Here is an 18,449-nt window from a genome sequence, read left to right as displayed (position 1 = left end):
CAATAAACAGTTTTTTTTAAACAAAAGAAAATCTAAGAAAATTTGATGATGGAGTACGTTATGTAATGAAATCCATGCTTATAGTAATTTGAAAGATTTTGTACTCCTAATGAATAAACTCCTATCTCCTACTCTGTTCTCCTATTAGACATATTGACATAATAAAACATTACAATGCTACAGCATATTTTATTTTTACACAACATTTAAATTTCCTTTTTAGCATTAATAAAAATAACTAAATTAATAAAAAGAAAATTGAAACGAAATAAATTAATAATGAAAAATAATTTGAACAATATTTCTTACTTTTAAAACATTGAGTATTAAGGCATATTACAGATTGTGAAAATATATGAATATTTGTTTTAACGTGACCTTAAACAGCGAGCTAGTAATGAAATTATGAGGATCAACTTAAAGGCCACTTGTCAACCCTGTACCGCAGAATTCATATCTTTTAAGTATTTTATACATTTACGCATTGTAACTGAAATAAATTTTTGAAACTGCAACGACAGTATTGTGTACATCATTTTAATTATTACGTCATTAAAAAGTTTTAATGTACAAATCCAAACTCAGAAACAAATTAGTAAAGTACGGATTATGACTTTCACAGGCATTTCTGTTTCATTAATAATTATAATGAAATCCTTTTCTTGGGTATGACCTTTTGGCTTTAAACATTACCCGTATGATTAGGCATGAACTTCGTGAGCGCGTTCATGCCTAATCGAACATATCGAGGGTGCGGCGGCTAATAATAATACATCTTGATCCTTCTAAGCTGAAAAAGTTATTGACTTTACATATAATCGGGCGCAAACGGGCAGGAGGCTCACTAACAACTAAGTCAAATAGAGTTATATCATAGTCAAAAAGAGTACCGAGAGTGTTTTACGCCGGCTTTTTCTCTCGGCCAACAACCTCCGTCTTATTTGCCGATGAGTAGGGAAGCCAACAGGCTCGAATTAAATGACGTGGAATAAGTGAAAGAAAGAAAGAAAGAAAGAAAGAAATAACTTTATTAGACACAAAATACAATAATTGTTTCTATAAAGTAGAGTGAAGTAATACCATTATGATCCTATGTCCCAAAATAAACGTATTTTTTTTTAAATTTAAATTGGTTCGAAAATACTTCAGGGGGCAGCTTGTGGGTTTCACAAAATGGTGGTGCGCGGCAAAAACTGCCTTAAAAAAAATTGTTATGAATGTTCACTACTACTACAGAACTAACAGTTGTCGGTTTAGACATGAAACAGATAATATATTAATCTTATTATGTTTAATCCGATTTCTTACCTATAAATTCGTTTCTGACTCGAATCCTATCAGGCAGCCGTGGTGCGGAAATGATGAGACAGTTGATGAACGCGAGCAAGGCTGTTTTGTAGTCTATGGTGGCAGCATTTCGAAGTTCATCCACGACTATGCTCAGGCGATATCTGTCGCCTTTTAAAACCTGGAAAATTATTTAGAATATAAAACAATTATCTAAAAGTGTTTTAACGTAAACTGTGTTAATGTGTCTTTATATTATGTAGTAGCTTGTTGTATCTATAATCTCTCGGCCTACACCCTCTGTCTTTGCCGATGAGTAGGGATGCCTACAAGTTCGAATTGATTGACGTGGAATAAGTGATACCAAGATGATCTTATGTTCCAAAATAACCGATTTTTTTTTTTATCGTTCATTAAAAAGGAAATAATAATATAGTGCTACCTTCACAGTACCTTGCTGTTTAGCGATACTTATGACGACCTTTGGCGAAGTTTTGTAAACAAATTTTTATTCACGTGTTTTAATCAGAGGTATAGTTCGGCAAATTTTATGGTTGCAGAAGTGTTTTGTATTCAGACAAAACAGTAAATTTATTGAAAATATGACACTATGTAGTTTGTATGAATACAGTACCTTATATCGATCCAACGTGTCGACGGCTCTGGCGTACCCATCAGCATTGTACACGCAAAGAGCCGATAGTAGCTCAAACACCTGCAATGTAATAGTACGGTAAATACATACCTACATATTTGAAATTTTATCAGTATTAGTTCATGTGAGGATTCATTGTTTAGTTAATCAAATACATTGATTATTATACAAAAACACTCAATGATACAGAATATAAGAAGGGTACAATTCGATTTCAAAAAGTATCGATTGATAGATTCTTAAAATAAATCAAAATGAGGTATAATGACTTTCACCACTGGCGTTTCAGTTTTTAGATAGAAAAATCAGCCGAAAGAAACCAGCTGTATCAAAAATTTAAATTAATATTGAATAAACCTTCCTATCGTAGTCTATCCCTTGACTTGGAGCGAAATCATTTAGTTGATCATGTATATCTAATGGCTCGAAACCATAACAATTATTGCGCCGATACTCGAACCTCTTATATGGCTATTTTGTGTCCCGCAATGGAATATAAATAATTGGATAGAATCCATAGAACCTACTTGTTTCTTAACGGCGGAAGTTGGAGACGTAAGCGCTGCAGCAAGTTTGCTGGCGTACTCGGCGTGCTCCACGATATAATCCAGGCCTACCCGACTCTCCATTGTGACTCTGTAACACATCATTATTGTTAGACTAAAACGAGCGTAATATTTATATATAGTTGACTCGTTTATTAATCTTAAAGATGACAAGGACAAAACACTTTTATTCTTTTGTCTGCTGAGCGTTTGTTACTTATATATTACTAGCAGACTCGGCCAAACGCTGTTGTGGCTAAGGTTTTTGTAATATTACATAGTAGTAAACTATTCAAGGGAAATGGTAGCAGAGCTTATGTGAAACGTTGGTACTTTTAACACAGCGCCATCTGTTAGAATTGTATCAAATAATAAACAAATAATTTGCAAAAAAATAAAATTGCGACTATAATTAAAGATCTAAGCTATACAATCTGTTAAGTTGGACCAGACTGCTCACGGTGTGCCAATTTAATTTAAAATCGGTTAAGTAGTTTAGGAGTCCATCGCGGACAAACATCGTGACAGGAAATTTATATATATGTATTAAGATTTTGGTTCAATATGTCATCAAGCATGCAATAATGGTTACAGTACTTAAAATTTTCTTGTAAACCATAAACTTGGCGATTGCAAAGAATAACGGACAATTTTCTGCCAGTTCTTTATCATCCGCAAAGTTTTAACTTGAAACTTGATGTTTTTAATTTACTTTCATACGTGTATAGAGTTACCAATTTAAATTAAAAATTCATGACTTATACATATTTTTTTTTATTAGGGCCAGGGACCAGCCTCTATATTATATGAACATACATATAGTTTACATGGTTCAACCTTGAAAGAATAGTGTATCTCCGGGAACCAAACCCCAATCCATTTTAAGCGATGTGTTTATAATAAAGTAATATAAGTTAACCCAGTCATTATTTAATACCACATCTCGACACTTTCTTACACCATTACATCACCATAATAATTGCAATTGTTGTTCATGACATTGAACAAAAACTGACTGATCATTGCTTATTATTACATAAATATTAACAATGTGATTTAATATACATATTCTATTATAAATAAAATAAAAAATAAAATTATACATACATTTATAGTAAAATAATTTTATTGTTTTCGTATTAAATTAACAAAATTGTGCTGCAAACATATAACTTAAAAAAATCTATGTAGCGGTGATGTATTATTAAATTTTTTTCCTACATAGAATAACATATAAAATGAGCTAACTACGTTGCACTAATTGTTTTGTGGGGACAAAGCGTTGCTTACATAGTGTGTGCCTGAAAAATATTTCAGATCCCACAGGCGTGCCCTGTTCTCTGAGTGGATTTCACGAACTAACCTCCGTCAGCAGTCAACAATTCCGCATCTAATTTCGCTACTTAGTGGTTTCTTCAATTCTGGATGCAGAATTGAATATATTTGAGGCAAGTTTGGAAAGACAATGTAACATGTTTTGTACTTGTATTTAATAAGGTTTTGGTTTTATTAAGGTTTCTAAGTTAGTATAGACATAATATAATAACTAATGTTTGGCACCTTTAATGTACTAAATAAATAAATATAAATTTTAAAAGTTGCGCATATTTTTATTGAAAATACGTATTGTCTAAATACATGATAATTTGATTATTCAACAATATGTAAGAAGTAGTTCTTTACGTGATTATATATGATATAATGTACGATTATAAATCCGATAGATTGCTACCACGTAACAAAACAAATCGTTCAAATGCCATTCAAATTTCTCGTTACCAAATTGTAACATGAGTCAAGTACCGAGACACACTTCTTTGAATTGTCTGATTATAAATATCTTAATGTTAAGTGAGTATCAATTGTCAACCGCTCAGTGGAACGGTGGATGCTGATCGGTGATTCTTGGAATCATTTGGATGCAATTTGCAAACTAGCGACACTCCGCCAGCTGCATCGACATAAATGTTATAAGGAAATGTTTCAAATAAAATTCTAAGTTTGTTTCATAGACAATGACAATTTACACATCAACAATACGTAGGTAAAACTGAAAATGTTTACAACTGGCCAGTTAGAAACATTGCTAATGAAAACTTTTTTGATTTTCAATTTTAGAACTCTTTGGTAACCTAATATAGTAATTCTGCATCCATCAATAAATATAGCTGCAAACCTATTTGTATACTTAGTTATAAGTTTTACTATACTAACAACGTATGGACTTATTGGTTGGTCTGAAATAAATGATTTTATTTATTTATTTATAAAACAGGGGCGCTGTTAGATTATTCATACAAATGTTTTACACAGTCGTCACCAGTTTATATTTGTCAAATACAATACAAGCACTAGCTAATATTAAAAGATTTTAAGTAGAACTACCTATATGTAGACTGGCGCTTTTAAAGTTCAACAAACTGACAAAATGGTTCGAAACGACAGTCTTTTATAAAGCACACTCAAAAGTCTAACAAAGAAAACCGTTGTAAACAAAGATTGCGATTAACAATACATAGATGCACATATCGATATGACAATCTTCTTTGAAGGTTGTCCTTGTAAGCTAATGCTCACATGTTGATAAAAAACTGGCTCACAGCTGACACAGACCTTGGTTATGCAACTGACCGGTTCTGACGTGATCGAACTGTATTTGATTTATTTTACTAATGTGATATTTGCGCCTTGAATGTTCGGCATTTGTATAGAATATACGAAGGAAAACTTTTGTCAAATACCAGTCTAGGCCAGAGCGCCTATTAATTTTTTTTATATGCAGTTTTATTAACTAATATATGTAACATTTATGAGTTAAAATTGCAATACTAGTTAAAATGCTTTTTTATCTACGGTAAAAAAAGATAAAAATGCGCTTTTTATCTTTTTTTACCGTAAATACCTCGTATATTATATTTCAAGACCTAAATACCATTAAATATATTTCTCGTAAGATATTTTTTTAAAGGTCACACGAAATTTATTGCAGCAACGTAAATCCCGCCAAAAATCGGGAAAATGCACACGCGTTAAGCTGTCAGCATAAAATTGTTTATGTCATAGAGATGACGCCCATATTTTTAATGTATGCAATCACATTGGTAACAAGTCTTCATCGCGTTCGGTCTTGGGAAGAAGAAGAAAAGAAGAAAAACCAAAAATTAATTTTGAGGCGTTATTTCAGTGCAGCTAAAAGTTAATTAAATATGTACATATTTCAGTTAAAAATTAAATTGAAATACCAATAAAAAGCGTTGAATTACCCCTTTATCGTCCTTAGATGGTGGTAAAATTCATTGTTAGAAATATGGCTTAGGAATGGGTATCGAATGATTCATTACGAAGCTGATTATAAAGTATGTAGTCAATTGGGCCGGGGTGTAACGGTTCTGGGACAGAGACGCATTGTTCAACACACGTACTGAAAGCTAGGGTTGTCTATCGATAAAAGGTACGACATACAGAATGGTAGGTATAAAAATCTTAATAAGAAAATGGAATAAATAGGCAAGGCAAGCGTGTCGCAGGTATAAAGCAAATTGTGTTGAATATTTCACAGATTTTCAATTCTTCATAGTCCTTAGATCGATTATCAGTGATAAATTTGTGATTTAGTTTAATTAGTAGGTGCGGAAATCCTAAAAATAATTATCGAAGCGGCCGCAGAAATATATCTGAACAATATGTTTGTGTTCCATTTTGCCTTTTTTAAGATAAATCATACTTAAGCTATATCATACTTTTGATATATCACATCGCGAACCCTATATAAGACCGGAAGTTCGTACTTGTAAGTAAGACGCGCGATGCGTTCCTATTGGCCGGATGTGACCCTTTGGGTAAGTATAACCACACGCTGACGTATTATAGATGGGTAACAATCCTAACATTAGTCATGGTACTCTGTAGGTACAATGACCATGGTATATATAGAGGCTACATCAACAAGATTTATAATTTAAAAAAGACTTTATAAAATATATGTCAAAATTTACATTTTAAATTAAGACTTTTTGGCAAAAATATTACGCTACGACATACAGAATACACAACAATTTTAAGTAATAATTTTACGTAAACAATTTTAAGTAATAAGTAATAATCGCAATGTCAGTTGGGTGGCGGTATTATGTGGTACCACCGCCCATGGAAACTCATATTAGCATAACATTAGATGAGCCCCTGCCCGTTTGTCTCCACATTTATTTACATTTAAAAAATCGTATAATAGATAAATAGGCAAGGCAAGCCAAGCTTGTCGCAAGTAAATCGTGTTAAATCATAGATTTTAATGGTCAAAATTAAGTCTTTTATTTAGCAAAAATAATATTACTCGTTTATTTTTTAAATAAGAAAGCTTTGATGCGTTCAAAGAAATTGCAGCACCAGCACCGGTTAAGCGCGGAGAGATATCTCATCTCATATAATTATAAAGAATGTTAATACTTGTGCCGACAAACACAACCAGGAAAGCCGACTTCCTACCCGTTTCCTCACCTTGCCGATAGAATTCAAAGTGCTCGTAAAAGGGCAGAACTTGTCCCGGTGACCTGACCAAAACGGGCAAACCTTGCTCTGAGGCCGCCGGGCAAAAATATGTATTAACGGAAGGTGAGATTTTTAACTCTTGCTTTTTTTTATGTAATTACTACATCGCTTAAGATACTGTGTGATATAAAACGTAAGTCCACAAAAATATATCGGACAATATTATACTATTGAAAATTATGAAGATTAGTGTATTACCAGTGCGTAAATTTTTCGTTAATATTTAAATAATATTGATTTGTTTTAATCGTTCGAAGCCAAAGATTAAATATGTTATGGCTATTATATTTGAGACTGTAGTAAAGTGCCGAATAAAATTATTATTGCCTTAACACAATCAATGTATGTATTGTAACAAATGTAAATTGCATAACTGTCAAATAAGTACGACTGAATTTTTGAATAAAATTTCTTTCAAAATAGGACAAATTGTCCTTTTTGCCACCGCCCAGTTCCGTCGTTTTTTGAAAAAAGAAATATAAAGAGTAAGTCAAAGAGAAACAAGTACACAGGACTGTAGTCCTGTCTTTGACTTACACTTTGATATGTAAAATAATTTAGGTAAATAGTATTCGCCAAACCTCTTCCAATTATTTTTATTATACCCTGTATATACCTTTATAAGGGGCAACGCACTTAAATGCGGGTGTGTGTCCATGGGTGGCGGTATTCCTTAACGTGAAATGACCGTTTTCCCCCTGTCTTAAAAAATATTAGTGCCTACATTTTACATACTCATGACATGGCATGACAATACTGAACAAAAAAATTAATTGACACAGTATGACAATGTGAATATAGCATATACATTAGACTCGTGATCTTTATGGCTACCATTGTGGCCTTTGATAGACCATTTTATTACCACGCAGTATTATTCATGTAAGATTAAAAAATAACAACTTTTTTGTGTCTTTTGTTTTATAATAATAATAATTAATAGACTAAATAATTCGTGATTTCATAGTTATGCCCTTATCACAATGATTAATTTAATCCAAAATTTATATATTTTACTACCTGCCCCCGCCGTATTTTTAATTAACCTACCTTTTTAGTAGCTACGAATACTTACTGATATATGGAACAATTTGCTATTCTACCCCATGGATACAAACTGTTTCTTTCCTAATATAACTCCGGAATAAGAACCTAGTAGTAAACCTAAATACCTGAAAGGCCAGCAACGGGCGAGTCTCCAGCCTGTTTACTTTCTAGTACATAAAAAATAAAATAATAAATACGCGTTTATATTAAGAAGTAGAAATGGAGTACTCGAGTAATTATAATAGTTTCATTTGGTTATATGAGGTATCACAATTTTGTTGGTACTGCGTGAATAAGTCCTCAGGCTTCACGGGACCTCCCACTCACAACCTTGGTCTTTGAACACTTGATTGATCGGAAACTTGAAGACATTAGGGTCAGTTTTGAGTACCTATTGTTATGTTTTAAAATGAATTGAATAGCACAGATCCGCATATGTACATGTATTTAAAGCTGAATTTCGTATAAAACCGATACTAGGAGAAACACTTTTTGAAGAATCAAAGTTTTCCTACAGTTCATGGTTAGGCATATGACATTAAAGCAAACACTCTATAAACGATTAAAAAAACATGACTGTTATTTTTTGAAAAAATACTATGTATAATATTGATGAAAGATGGGTTAAAAAGAGTCTTATTTTGAATGGAGTAGAACAAATAAGAGAGACGCCCACCGGAAACCATGGAACATTAAATAAACGAGATAGCCAGAATAGATTGAAAAACAGTAGCAAAGGTGAGAGACAAATAGAAGAATTTGGAATAAATACAATAATAACATAAACATAATGTATCTTATATAGATAGATAAGGATTATAGTATTCAAATATTGTATTTTTTTATGTAATATTACTGTGGCAGAGAGTGGCGGGTAAAGGTACCATTTGGTAGCATTTTTTGCTCTCATTGTGATACACTGTGCCATCTCTGGGTTACCCGGTTCTATCAACTCCGATCTTTTTAATTTATTTTGCAGTGAACACTCTTGTTTCTCGTATCTTTAAATGATTATCTTCACTTCAGTAGTATTGTCTTTTATTTACATAACTTTTACACATTTAAAGAAACCACTTTTTTAACGGATTATAGTTATGTATTTGTATTTAAACTTATAATTATTTGTACATAAAGGTTTTGTCTTCAGTCACCGTGACCACGCACGCTGTAAAGCACGCGAAACGTCGGTTTAAATTTAAAATTATGTACAAATAATTATAAGTTTAAATACAAATACATAACTATAATCCGTTAAAAAAGTGTTTTTCTTTATCTTCACTTCAGTTAAATATCGAGCCCAATTATATTTTCTTACAAAAAGTCATGAAAATCGGAAACAATCAAAACACATCGTACCTTTGGCGTATAAAATAAAGTTATGCCTTTATTCAGACGCTATAATAATAACAGTAATCTATTCCAATGAGTTCCAATTACGTTGCATAAATTTAAAATGCATTTATGTCTTAATTTATCTAATATTTTTATTTTATCTTGACAAACGCAAATGACAAGGAAAACAAAACCAGATCATTAAATCAATTCGATAAAAACCATATATGGCCTAGAGCTAATACTGAGAATCGGCATTCCTGCATCCCATTAGTAGACCTGGCTGGAATATTAACTGGTTTGTTTAGCAGCTGTTTTGTCAACGTTGGTAGAATGTTAGACGCTTATATTCGCTTTAAGGTTGGCCTTTTATAATGTAAAGCATTTAGTATTGTCTTTACACATTTGAAGAAAACACTTTTTTACCGGATTGAAGCTATGTATTAATACTTACTAGTAAACTTATAATTATTTAAACATAATTTTAAATTTATCCGACGTTTCGCGTGCTTTACAGCGTGCGTGGTCACGATGACTGAAGACAAAGGTGTTGAATGTAAAAAAAAGTATCACAAGTAAAACGGTAAAAAAGTGTTTTCTTTAATGTAAAGCATTACTAACATATATCATAGCTATAAATTACCTGCGCCAAGCGTGATGTGCCTAATTGTGGAGATAATTTAATAAAAAAAATATCATCAATTAGGTATCATTGGACATAAGACTGGTAAGTAACTTAAGCGTGTTTACTATTAACGATATTTAAGTTTGTAAATAGTGTCCACAATCGGTTACTTACAGAAGGTTAAGGTAACACTTAACACTAAAGTACATTAACACTAATTCAAATGATCTGTCCACTTCAACATTCGCACTAAAATTTACTTTATACTGAAATTAAAATAAAATAAAATAAAATAAAAATAGCCTTTATTACTGATTAACCTGTAACAAATATACATTAGATTTATTTCAATTTTCGGTATCAGTTTGCCTTTTGGCATAGGCCTCCCCTAGGCTTTCCCATCCTTGAAGAATTTAGGTTTATTTGACAATATGAAATCTATCTCATTTTTCACGTTCCCGTCTGGAGAAATCCAGGTCCATTTTTTTTTATTTTTGTTTTTCTTATATAAACTATTTAATATCCTAAGGTTATGTGCCTGTGCCAGGTGTATTAGTCTTTGTCCGTTATCATTTCTTTTTCCTGTGCTGAATTGGCCTAGTATGTTATTTTCGTTTGTTAATCTTGTACCAATCTGGCCATTGAAATCTCCCATCAGTATGATTGCCTTGTGTGCATATGTATGTATGTTGTGTTTTTTGGGAGGGGGCAATCCTAGGGGGTATTGGTCTCTTGCCCCACGGTGACCAGCCGGGTTGGGGCGATATACTGAAATTACTCCCTCGATATTCAAGTGGAGCTTTCGATGATGAGATCTACGTACGAAATTCCACGTTCTTTTAAATTGTGCTGGCGATGTCATTATGGTCATGATGGAAGTAGTCGTTACGAACCTAGTATAATGTATGGAAGCTTTGACTATTCTCCTGAGCACTTTTTGAGATAGTCAAATCATAATTGGGACAAAAATAAAACTGAGTATAGCTGCTTGTGTTTTAATTTGTTATGCAACAAATGACAAATATTAAGATTTGTATTGTAAGAGATGTACCTACTTATAGTTTTTTTTACGGCAGACTTCCCTCTAACTATTGACTTCTTTTCGGATATAATCTTAGTTACAGTTACTCTGATTATATCCGAAATTGCGTATTTTTCTAACATATATCGAAGCATGGAGTTAGTAAGTACGATTTTCAGTGATTTTATAAACATTAACAGCCCACAATAGTTAATGCACAGACAGACATATCGGATAACATTAATATATCGGGCATTACACTAAGGAAATGCCTTGTTGAAGCGAAAACTGTAACAAAAGGCAATTTGTAAGACAAATTACCGAAGATGACTCAAAAATGTTAACTAACTTAAACATTAAAATATGTGATTCAGAAGGGTGTCTGCTAATTGTCAGCAACTGAAAAGGTTTTTAAAGTGAAACTTATTTAGGCGCATGAGGGTAATTTTTTTACGGATGAAACGTCACAAAGATGTGCAGCGTTTTTGTCGAAGAAAAGGGGGAGAATGATTGAGACCGATTAAGAGAGTGAGAAAGGGAGATCGAGAAAAAATACACATATATACAATAAACGCAGATTTTTCTATTTATTTATATTATCATTAGCACGTATAGATGTAAAAATACATGGAATTATCATATACTGGTACATGATCATCTATTGGGGCTTTTACCTTAATAATAATAAATTTACAAAGAAGTCTCACTTCTGACATGTGCACTTGTACGCACGCACTTTTTTTAGATTCTCTTAGTTTCAAGAATTTGCATCTTTAGCATTTCTAAAATACTTTTGCCACAATTACATAATATTTATAAATATGTAATTTGTTTTATATTTATATTTGAAGTGTTCACTTAAGAAACTAAAATAGGTAACAAATCACTAGAAAAGTTACATAAGCCAAAGTCTATTTTCGAATTATTCCCCTCTGGGGCGTGTGCCCCACGTTGGAAAACACTGATATTATAGTAGGACAGTTGTCCCTACTTGACCCCCACAGCGACGGACTTCGTGATTCAGAACTTATTTGTGTATAGAAGGACATTTCAACTTTCTACTTAAATGATATCTTTCCTTTATAGGTTCAATCGAGCTTAGCAATAATTGTTATCAAAGTATTCCAAATCCTAGTGTTTCACCGCCGGTATTTGGATTTTTTGAATAATCAATATTAATTATTTATTTATATCGCACAATAAATCTGCTTAACGGCTGTTCACTGAATCATGCGCCGGCGCCACTTAATTATAACGATACTTCATGGTCAAGTGTTTTTGTACTTGCGTAATGTATGTTTGTCTGCGATATGCCAATCTCAATAAGTTAAAACAATACAACGTAAATTATGCATATTCATTATAAACTTAAAATACCAATTAGACCTTTCCATTTTAAACATTTCCTTTCGCGATGCCCCAAACCCCTTTATGATTTAAAATTGTTCTAAATATACAATATACATGTGAATTATTGTTGTTATCATGAGTTATATTAACTCAAGTAAAGGTTTGAACTGTTGGAAGACATGTTATCTCTTTTTAAATCACCCAGGCGTCTTGCCTTAGTTGAATAACTATAAAGCTTATAAAAATTTCGTTCGTTATTTTGCTCATTAAGATCCATTTGGTGAGCTTATTATAAGATTACATTATCATTAATTACGGGTATAAAAAAACATTGAGGTAAAAATGCACTTTCACAGTCTTTCACTGCCTTAAACTAAAACTGCCTTAAATTACTACAAACATTGGGAAACCTTTATAATTGAAAATTCAAAGAATTTAATCTGAAATCAAACTGTCCCCGTAGAACTCTTTGAAACACTAACATTATAAAGAGGAAAGATTCAGTAAGCTCACTACAAATTAATATGAAAAAACATTTTACCATTAGAACACTACATCATAACAGTATGGGAACATAAGCTATAGAATGATTAAATAGTAGTAAGGATGCAACATGAAAATCAATACTTTAATTGAAAAGACGAATAATAATTACTAAATTGCGCTCCCTGAAGAAACTATTGACAATAGAGCAAAGTGATGTAATACAGTTTAATAAACGATGGTGTCTACAAAAACACGCGACACCATATATCAAACAAAAGCATATTCTTTTCATTTTTAAAAGTCAATTACGTGCTACGATCGAATTTATGCTGGTACCACAGAGTAGCTTTATCAAATACCAATGTTTTCGACGCTTTATTCTCTGTAATTTAGTATGAACTTGGTAATTAAAATCAGTGTCTACAATCTATGTAGGAAGGGTGACCATTTAAGGAGATGGCTTCCTTATACCGGAGTTATGCGCAAATTGCCGTTTATGTCAAGATATTATTTTTTACTTTATAACAAAAATGGTAGGATCAACTTACATGTATAGCCTTTACAGGATGCGGCGTCTGAAACAAAGAAAATAATATTTAAAATAATTAACGTAATCAGAGCATAACGAATTAAATTTTGCCATAACTGTAATTAAAATAATATATTATAATAGTTATATGCCTTTATTTATTATTTATTTTATTATATGCTATTTTTGCGTCAGGATCAAATTTTTGAAAAATTACACTAAATCATCTGCAAAACGTCACCTGCATCATGAGCATACCCCACACCATCACTTTTACATCATCACATAACAAGCCAAATTAGGTAACACTTAGTTAAATGTATTGAATAATTGTCTGTTTCCTTTTGTAAATTTTAGAACCATTTTGTCGTTGAATGTATTATGCATCCCATCTCTGGCTATATGTTCAGAGTATGTTATTATATATAATTTAAGTTAGCTGTAGGATTACGAAATAAATAAAACGTAGATAGTTAAAAAATCTGGAGTATTTGAATTCCTTTACTTTTCCAATGTTTTAACGTCTTTTATAATATTATTGAAGGACAACTTTAAATATCTGGTTATTTATGGTATTCAATTCAATTCAAATTCAATATCATTTATTGATATAGGTAACACTACTACAGGTACATAGGTATTCTTATGAAGGTCAAAATAGAAATATATAGATATGAAAAGCTTCTAATTTTACATATCACTTCTCAAATCGGGGTGTAGAACAGAAGACAAGAACTGGCAATCAACTCTACACCATTCCTTTTAGTCGCTCGTTGGTTTTACACGTTTGTAAGGCGCTGCAACCATTACACCATGTTCCACATGATATCTTAAGTAATTAATAATAATAAAATAAATTAAATACAGGATTTGTCCCCTATTAGTATCATTTTGTTCTACTCAAGAGCTAAACAACATCTACGCATCGTATGGCTTGGACTAACTTCTTGTCATAGTAAGTAATGTATCGTATGTTCGGGAGACTTAGCCTAAACCTATGAAAATCCAACCTCTTTAAACACTTTGAATTTGCCCCTTTTTCTCTGGAGCCTATACAGAATTGTTTGTTATTACTTTCTCATTTCCGTGTATTTCATGCTTGTATTAAGGTGTATACACAATGTCGAACGAACAATGACAGTTGTGGTACCGATGCTACTAAAACCTTCCGGAAGACAGCAAGTTCCATAATACACTATATTTCGTGCTCCTAAGTGTTATGTTGAATTGGTTTTACTTACTGTTTATAAAAAGTATCTAATAAACCTGTTCATATATATATTATTTTATTAGTTTATTACTAGTGTATTGGTGATATGAAATCGTGTATAAAACATATAATAATGGATCTTATATTTGAGTATTTATTATCTTGGTTAATTTTATCTCATGGCACTTATATTTCCACTTAAAGCAGAAATCGAAATAATCCTCGGCAAATAACGTCGCGAATATTCACGTCAATTAAACAGATTTTTTGTTTGTATATAAATATATGTCTTTGATTTTTGACACAATGAAAAAAAAGCGAATTAATATTAATTCATTATATATACATAAAATGTTATTATTATATGGGGAATAATAAATTGGTCATAATAATGGCATGTAAAAATACAATGTATGTTTTTATTTTTCAATGTGATTCGAACGAAAATTTCGTTGTAATAATAAAAATGTAATCTATTTTTATGTTTCGTGCTGTTAGGAAGGAAAGAGGTGAAGCGCCGAAGGATAAAATTAGTTTAACGAGTATCACGTACAAAAGGTTAGCAGTCCCAAACTTGGTGATAACAATACCTTTCACTTATTGCCTTATCTGTAACTCTATTATCTATTTGGACTAGAATTATACACCGTTTCAACCTTTTTGGAACATTTGTTTCGAAAGTTTTTGTGGCGCCATTTTGAAACTTTAGCTAGAGAAATCTTAGTACTCATACGAAACATTGATTAACTTGATTCAGTTATATCTACTTCTTTTAAACTAAAACTATCTACATACGTTTCTGAATACCTTAAGTCATTTTAGTCATAGGTCTTAGCGGTAATGGAACCTAAAACAACAGTCATTTCTTTTCCTTAACAAAAGGCATGAAGACGGATGAAAACTTTTTAAATGCATGACATCTTAACGTATATAATCATATATAGTCAAGGAATGGTCGGATTATCAGGAAATGTTATGATTGATTCTTGCTTCGGTTAATCATTGAGATTCCTATTACTTATAAGAATCATAATTTTATTCGATTCAATTTGCTATGTTATAATTCAATTGTTTCATAGTTTGGATTCATTACCTAACGAATACAATATTGTTACGACCTCTACGATTATTACATTAGTGAAATAATCAAAAAATTATGTATCACAAAGAACGGTTCGGTGGCCGTAGATACATAATCTTATACTAAAATAAGTCCTGAGAACATACCTTGTTGTAATGCTCCTTAGTAGGAAGCAAGGCACACAATGACGTCAGCCGTAAGGATAGAGAAATTAATAGTTTAGGAACAAAGAGAGGTTATACTGATGCTGTACCTTGCCTTACAATAAAAGTTCACTAACACGCACAAAACACTCACTATAAAAGTCTAAATGCAGGGCGTAACTTTTGACAAACAGTACATATAATCAAATCGGAAGAGAAAAAAAATCTGTTGAAGAAATCCTACAAAAAAACACTAAAAATCTAATGTCATGAAAGTTGAATAGCAAGTAACAAATATTCGTACATTGGTACAATACGGAAATATGTTTGTACAGTTTGACCTCATCACTGGAGGTCGTTATTTTGCATATCTTCAATACTATTTGTATCAGAAGACATTTTTCTTGTTAGCCTTTTACTAAAATGTTATGTAATTATTCAGTTACTTAATTGTAAGTATTAGATATAATAAAACTTAACTTTAAAAGCCAACCTAAATCATTCCTTCATACTGTACGTAATTTATTTATTTATTTACCTTATACAAATATATTAAAAAAACAATATAAGTTATAAGCTTATAAGCGATTACTTCCAGGCAACCCTATGGAACAATAAAAAAACACCAAAGGACAAACTTCAAGAAGTACATAAATAATTAACTATAACTAAAATGAAGAAAATATATATTATATACACAATATATTTTAAAACAATTCATCCGCCTGCCTGTTTCGCCATGTTTAATATCCAATGTATTTGGTCATTATAATCAAAGCTATACATCAACTTAGTTTATTAACTTTTCGGCCATGTCCTGTCATGTATTTAAAAAAAAATTGTACAAAAGTTACAAAGACATTCTATACAAATCAGCTTCAGTTTGCTGAACAATAATGTAACACAGAGTCAGAATGTACAAACAGACATTATGTCCTTTAATAGTTTGCAATCAATAACTAGTGGCTAAGTGTTAAACCAAATGTGTAAACAAGGTAAAGTCCGTGTATACTAGCTAATATGCTATAGAAAGATTGACTGACACGTCAAAGACACAGTCATGTAATTTGACGTTCCACAGCTTTCGCAAACTGTCAAATGTCAATGAAAGTATTCGAAACTAAAGCCACCAGACCAATACTGGCTGTCTATACCATACCATAAAATATCAGGATTTTTCTCATAAAGTAATGAGAGTAATCGAGGTATTTTCTTCCAAATTAAGTCCGGCGAAATGAACCAAAGACAGTACATACTAAACATAGTTATATATATTCCATTAATTTCTGCTTACGCTGGAGAACAAGCCTATTGACGTGTTCGTAAGCAAACAGATGTGTTGAAGTGGGTCAAAAACAGCGTCTCACGGCCACAGTCCTGCGATTTATTTAAAGGATTATTTTCCATCATATCTAGATAAACATACAAATATAATGATAAGAAAAACTGATACAAAACGGTTTAGGATGCTTTTCTTTTTAAACTGCTCATCATTGTAATTTCTTAGCTTGTACTCTGACCCGCGCGCGTTCTTGAACATTCCTATCACCATGGTTTTTTCAAGTGATTACAAACAGTTTTTAAAAACTACTATCCAATATTTCATCAAAACACAACACAAAAAAGAATTTAATAAAACCATTATTTTTCAACTTCAACTTTCACTTAAAATATACAATTAAAAATTATTTATTTAATTTTTTCAAAAACAAATCTATTCAAAATGGGAATATCAAACATTTGATTTTAGTTCATGTGTGTAATACCTACAGCTCCTTTCCTTAGCTTCTAGCTATGTTTGAAAATTAATCAAAAATTTTTTAACTATAAAAAAAAATTGACTTACTCAGATTCTTAAACAATAGAAACATTTTTTGATTTTTCCAAAAGGTCGTATTCACCTTCACAGGTTTATATCAGAAGAGTACGTTATACAAAAAGTACAATTAGTTACAATGTGGCCTAAACTACCCTTGTGTTGCGTGTACAATAGTAATTTAGTGCGTATTATAAAAAATTCAGTATCACCTTGTCACGAAGACCTAAAACGTTTTCTTTGTGTAGATTATCTTAATTGGCGAACACGCAAGGTCATTTCCACAACCTTCAATTTAATTTTCCGTAATGGATACACTTTCTTCGTAAACCAAGCAAAAAGACGTATTTAGTTCCTGTTATATTACATACTAATTTATCTATTTGCTACAGAAAATACTTATGTTAATTAAAATATTAATACAGAAATACTAACCTCAGCTTATTACATTGTTTAACAAGCGGGTTGTTGATTTTTTTAAAAGGTGGTCGCCATTTTATCGTTCGTATTAAAATAATAAATACAAATTACATATTTACTACATTATAATATGACAGTGGCGGGGTTGTTTTACTTAATATTTTAGATTTTTCGTGGGTCGCGACAAAAATATTAAAGAAGACAAAATATTTTCAAAATTAATGTATAATTATATATATAATAAATTAACATAAAAAGGATACCTGTAATAAATTTGAATTAAAACATAAAACCCTAAAACGCAGTAGGAAATAATTAAAGTTGCTTTATCAACGAGATATCAGTGTTCATAGA

At 31.5% G+C, this 18,449-nt stretch overlaps 1 protein-coding gene across 5 annotated transcripts in view; it reads right to left on the bottom strand.

The window, feature by feature from the left end:
- Window positions 1-18,449, bottom strand: part of LOC111000705 (inverted formin-2) — a 71,911-nt gene that overhangs the window by 13,020 nt on the left and 40,442 nt on the right. For 4 of the 5 annotated variants that reach the window (XM_045631075.1, XM_045631073.1, XM_045631077.1 and 1 more), the window contains 4 exons: window positions 13,445-13,471; window positions 2,470-2,578; window positions 1,922-2,002; window positions 1,309-1,468 (listed from right to left, as the gene is read on the bottom strand). In XM_045631075.1, coding sequence (XP_045487031.1) covers window positions 1,309-1,468; window positions 1,922-2,002; window positions 2,470-2,571 — 343 coding nt within the window. In that variant the 5' untranslated portion in view covers window positions 2,572-2,578; window positions 13,445-13,471. The remainder of the gene's footprint in view (window positions 1-1,308; window positions 1,469-1,921; window positions 2,003-2,469; window positions 2,579-13,444; window positions 13,472-18,449) is intronic. The other variant, XM_045631076.1, reaches the window with a different exon arrangement.

The sequence above is a fragment of the Pieris rapae genome, chromosome 14 (assembly GCF_905147795.1).
Source record: "Pieris rapae chromosome 14, ilPieRapa1.1, whole genome shotgun sequence".
NCBI lineage: Eukaryota > Metazoa > Arthropoda > Insecta > Lepidoptera > Pieridae > Pieris > Pieris rapae.
The sequence above is the reverse complement of the archived record's forward strand: the minus strand, read 5'-3'. Positions and strand labels throughout refer to the sequence as shown.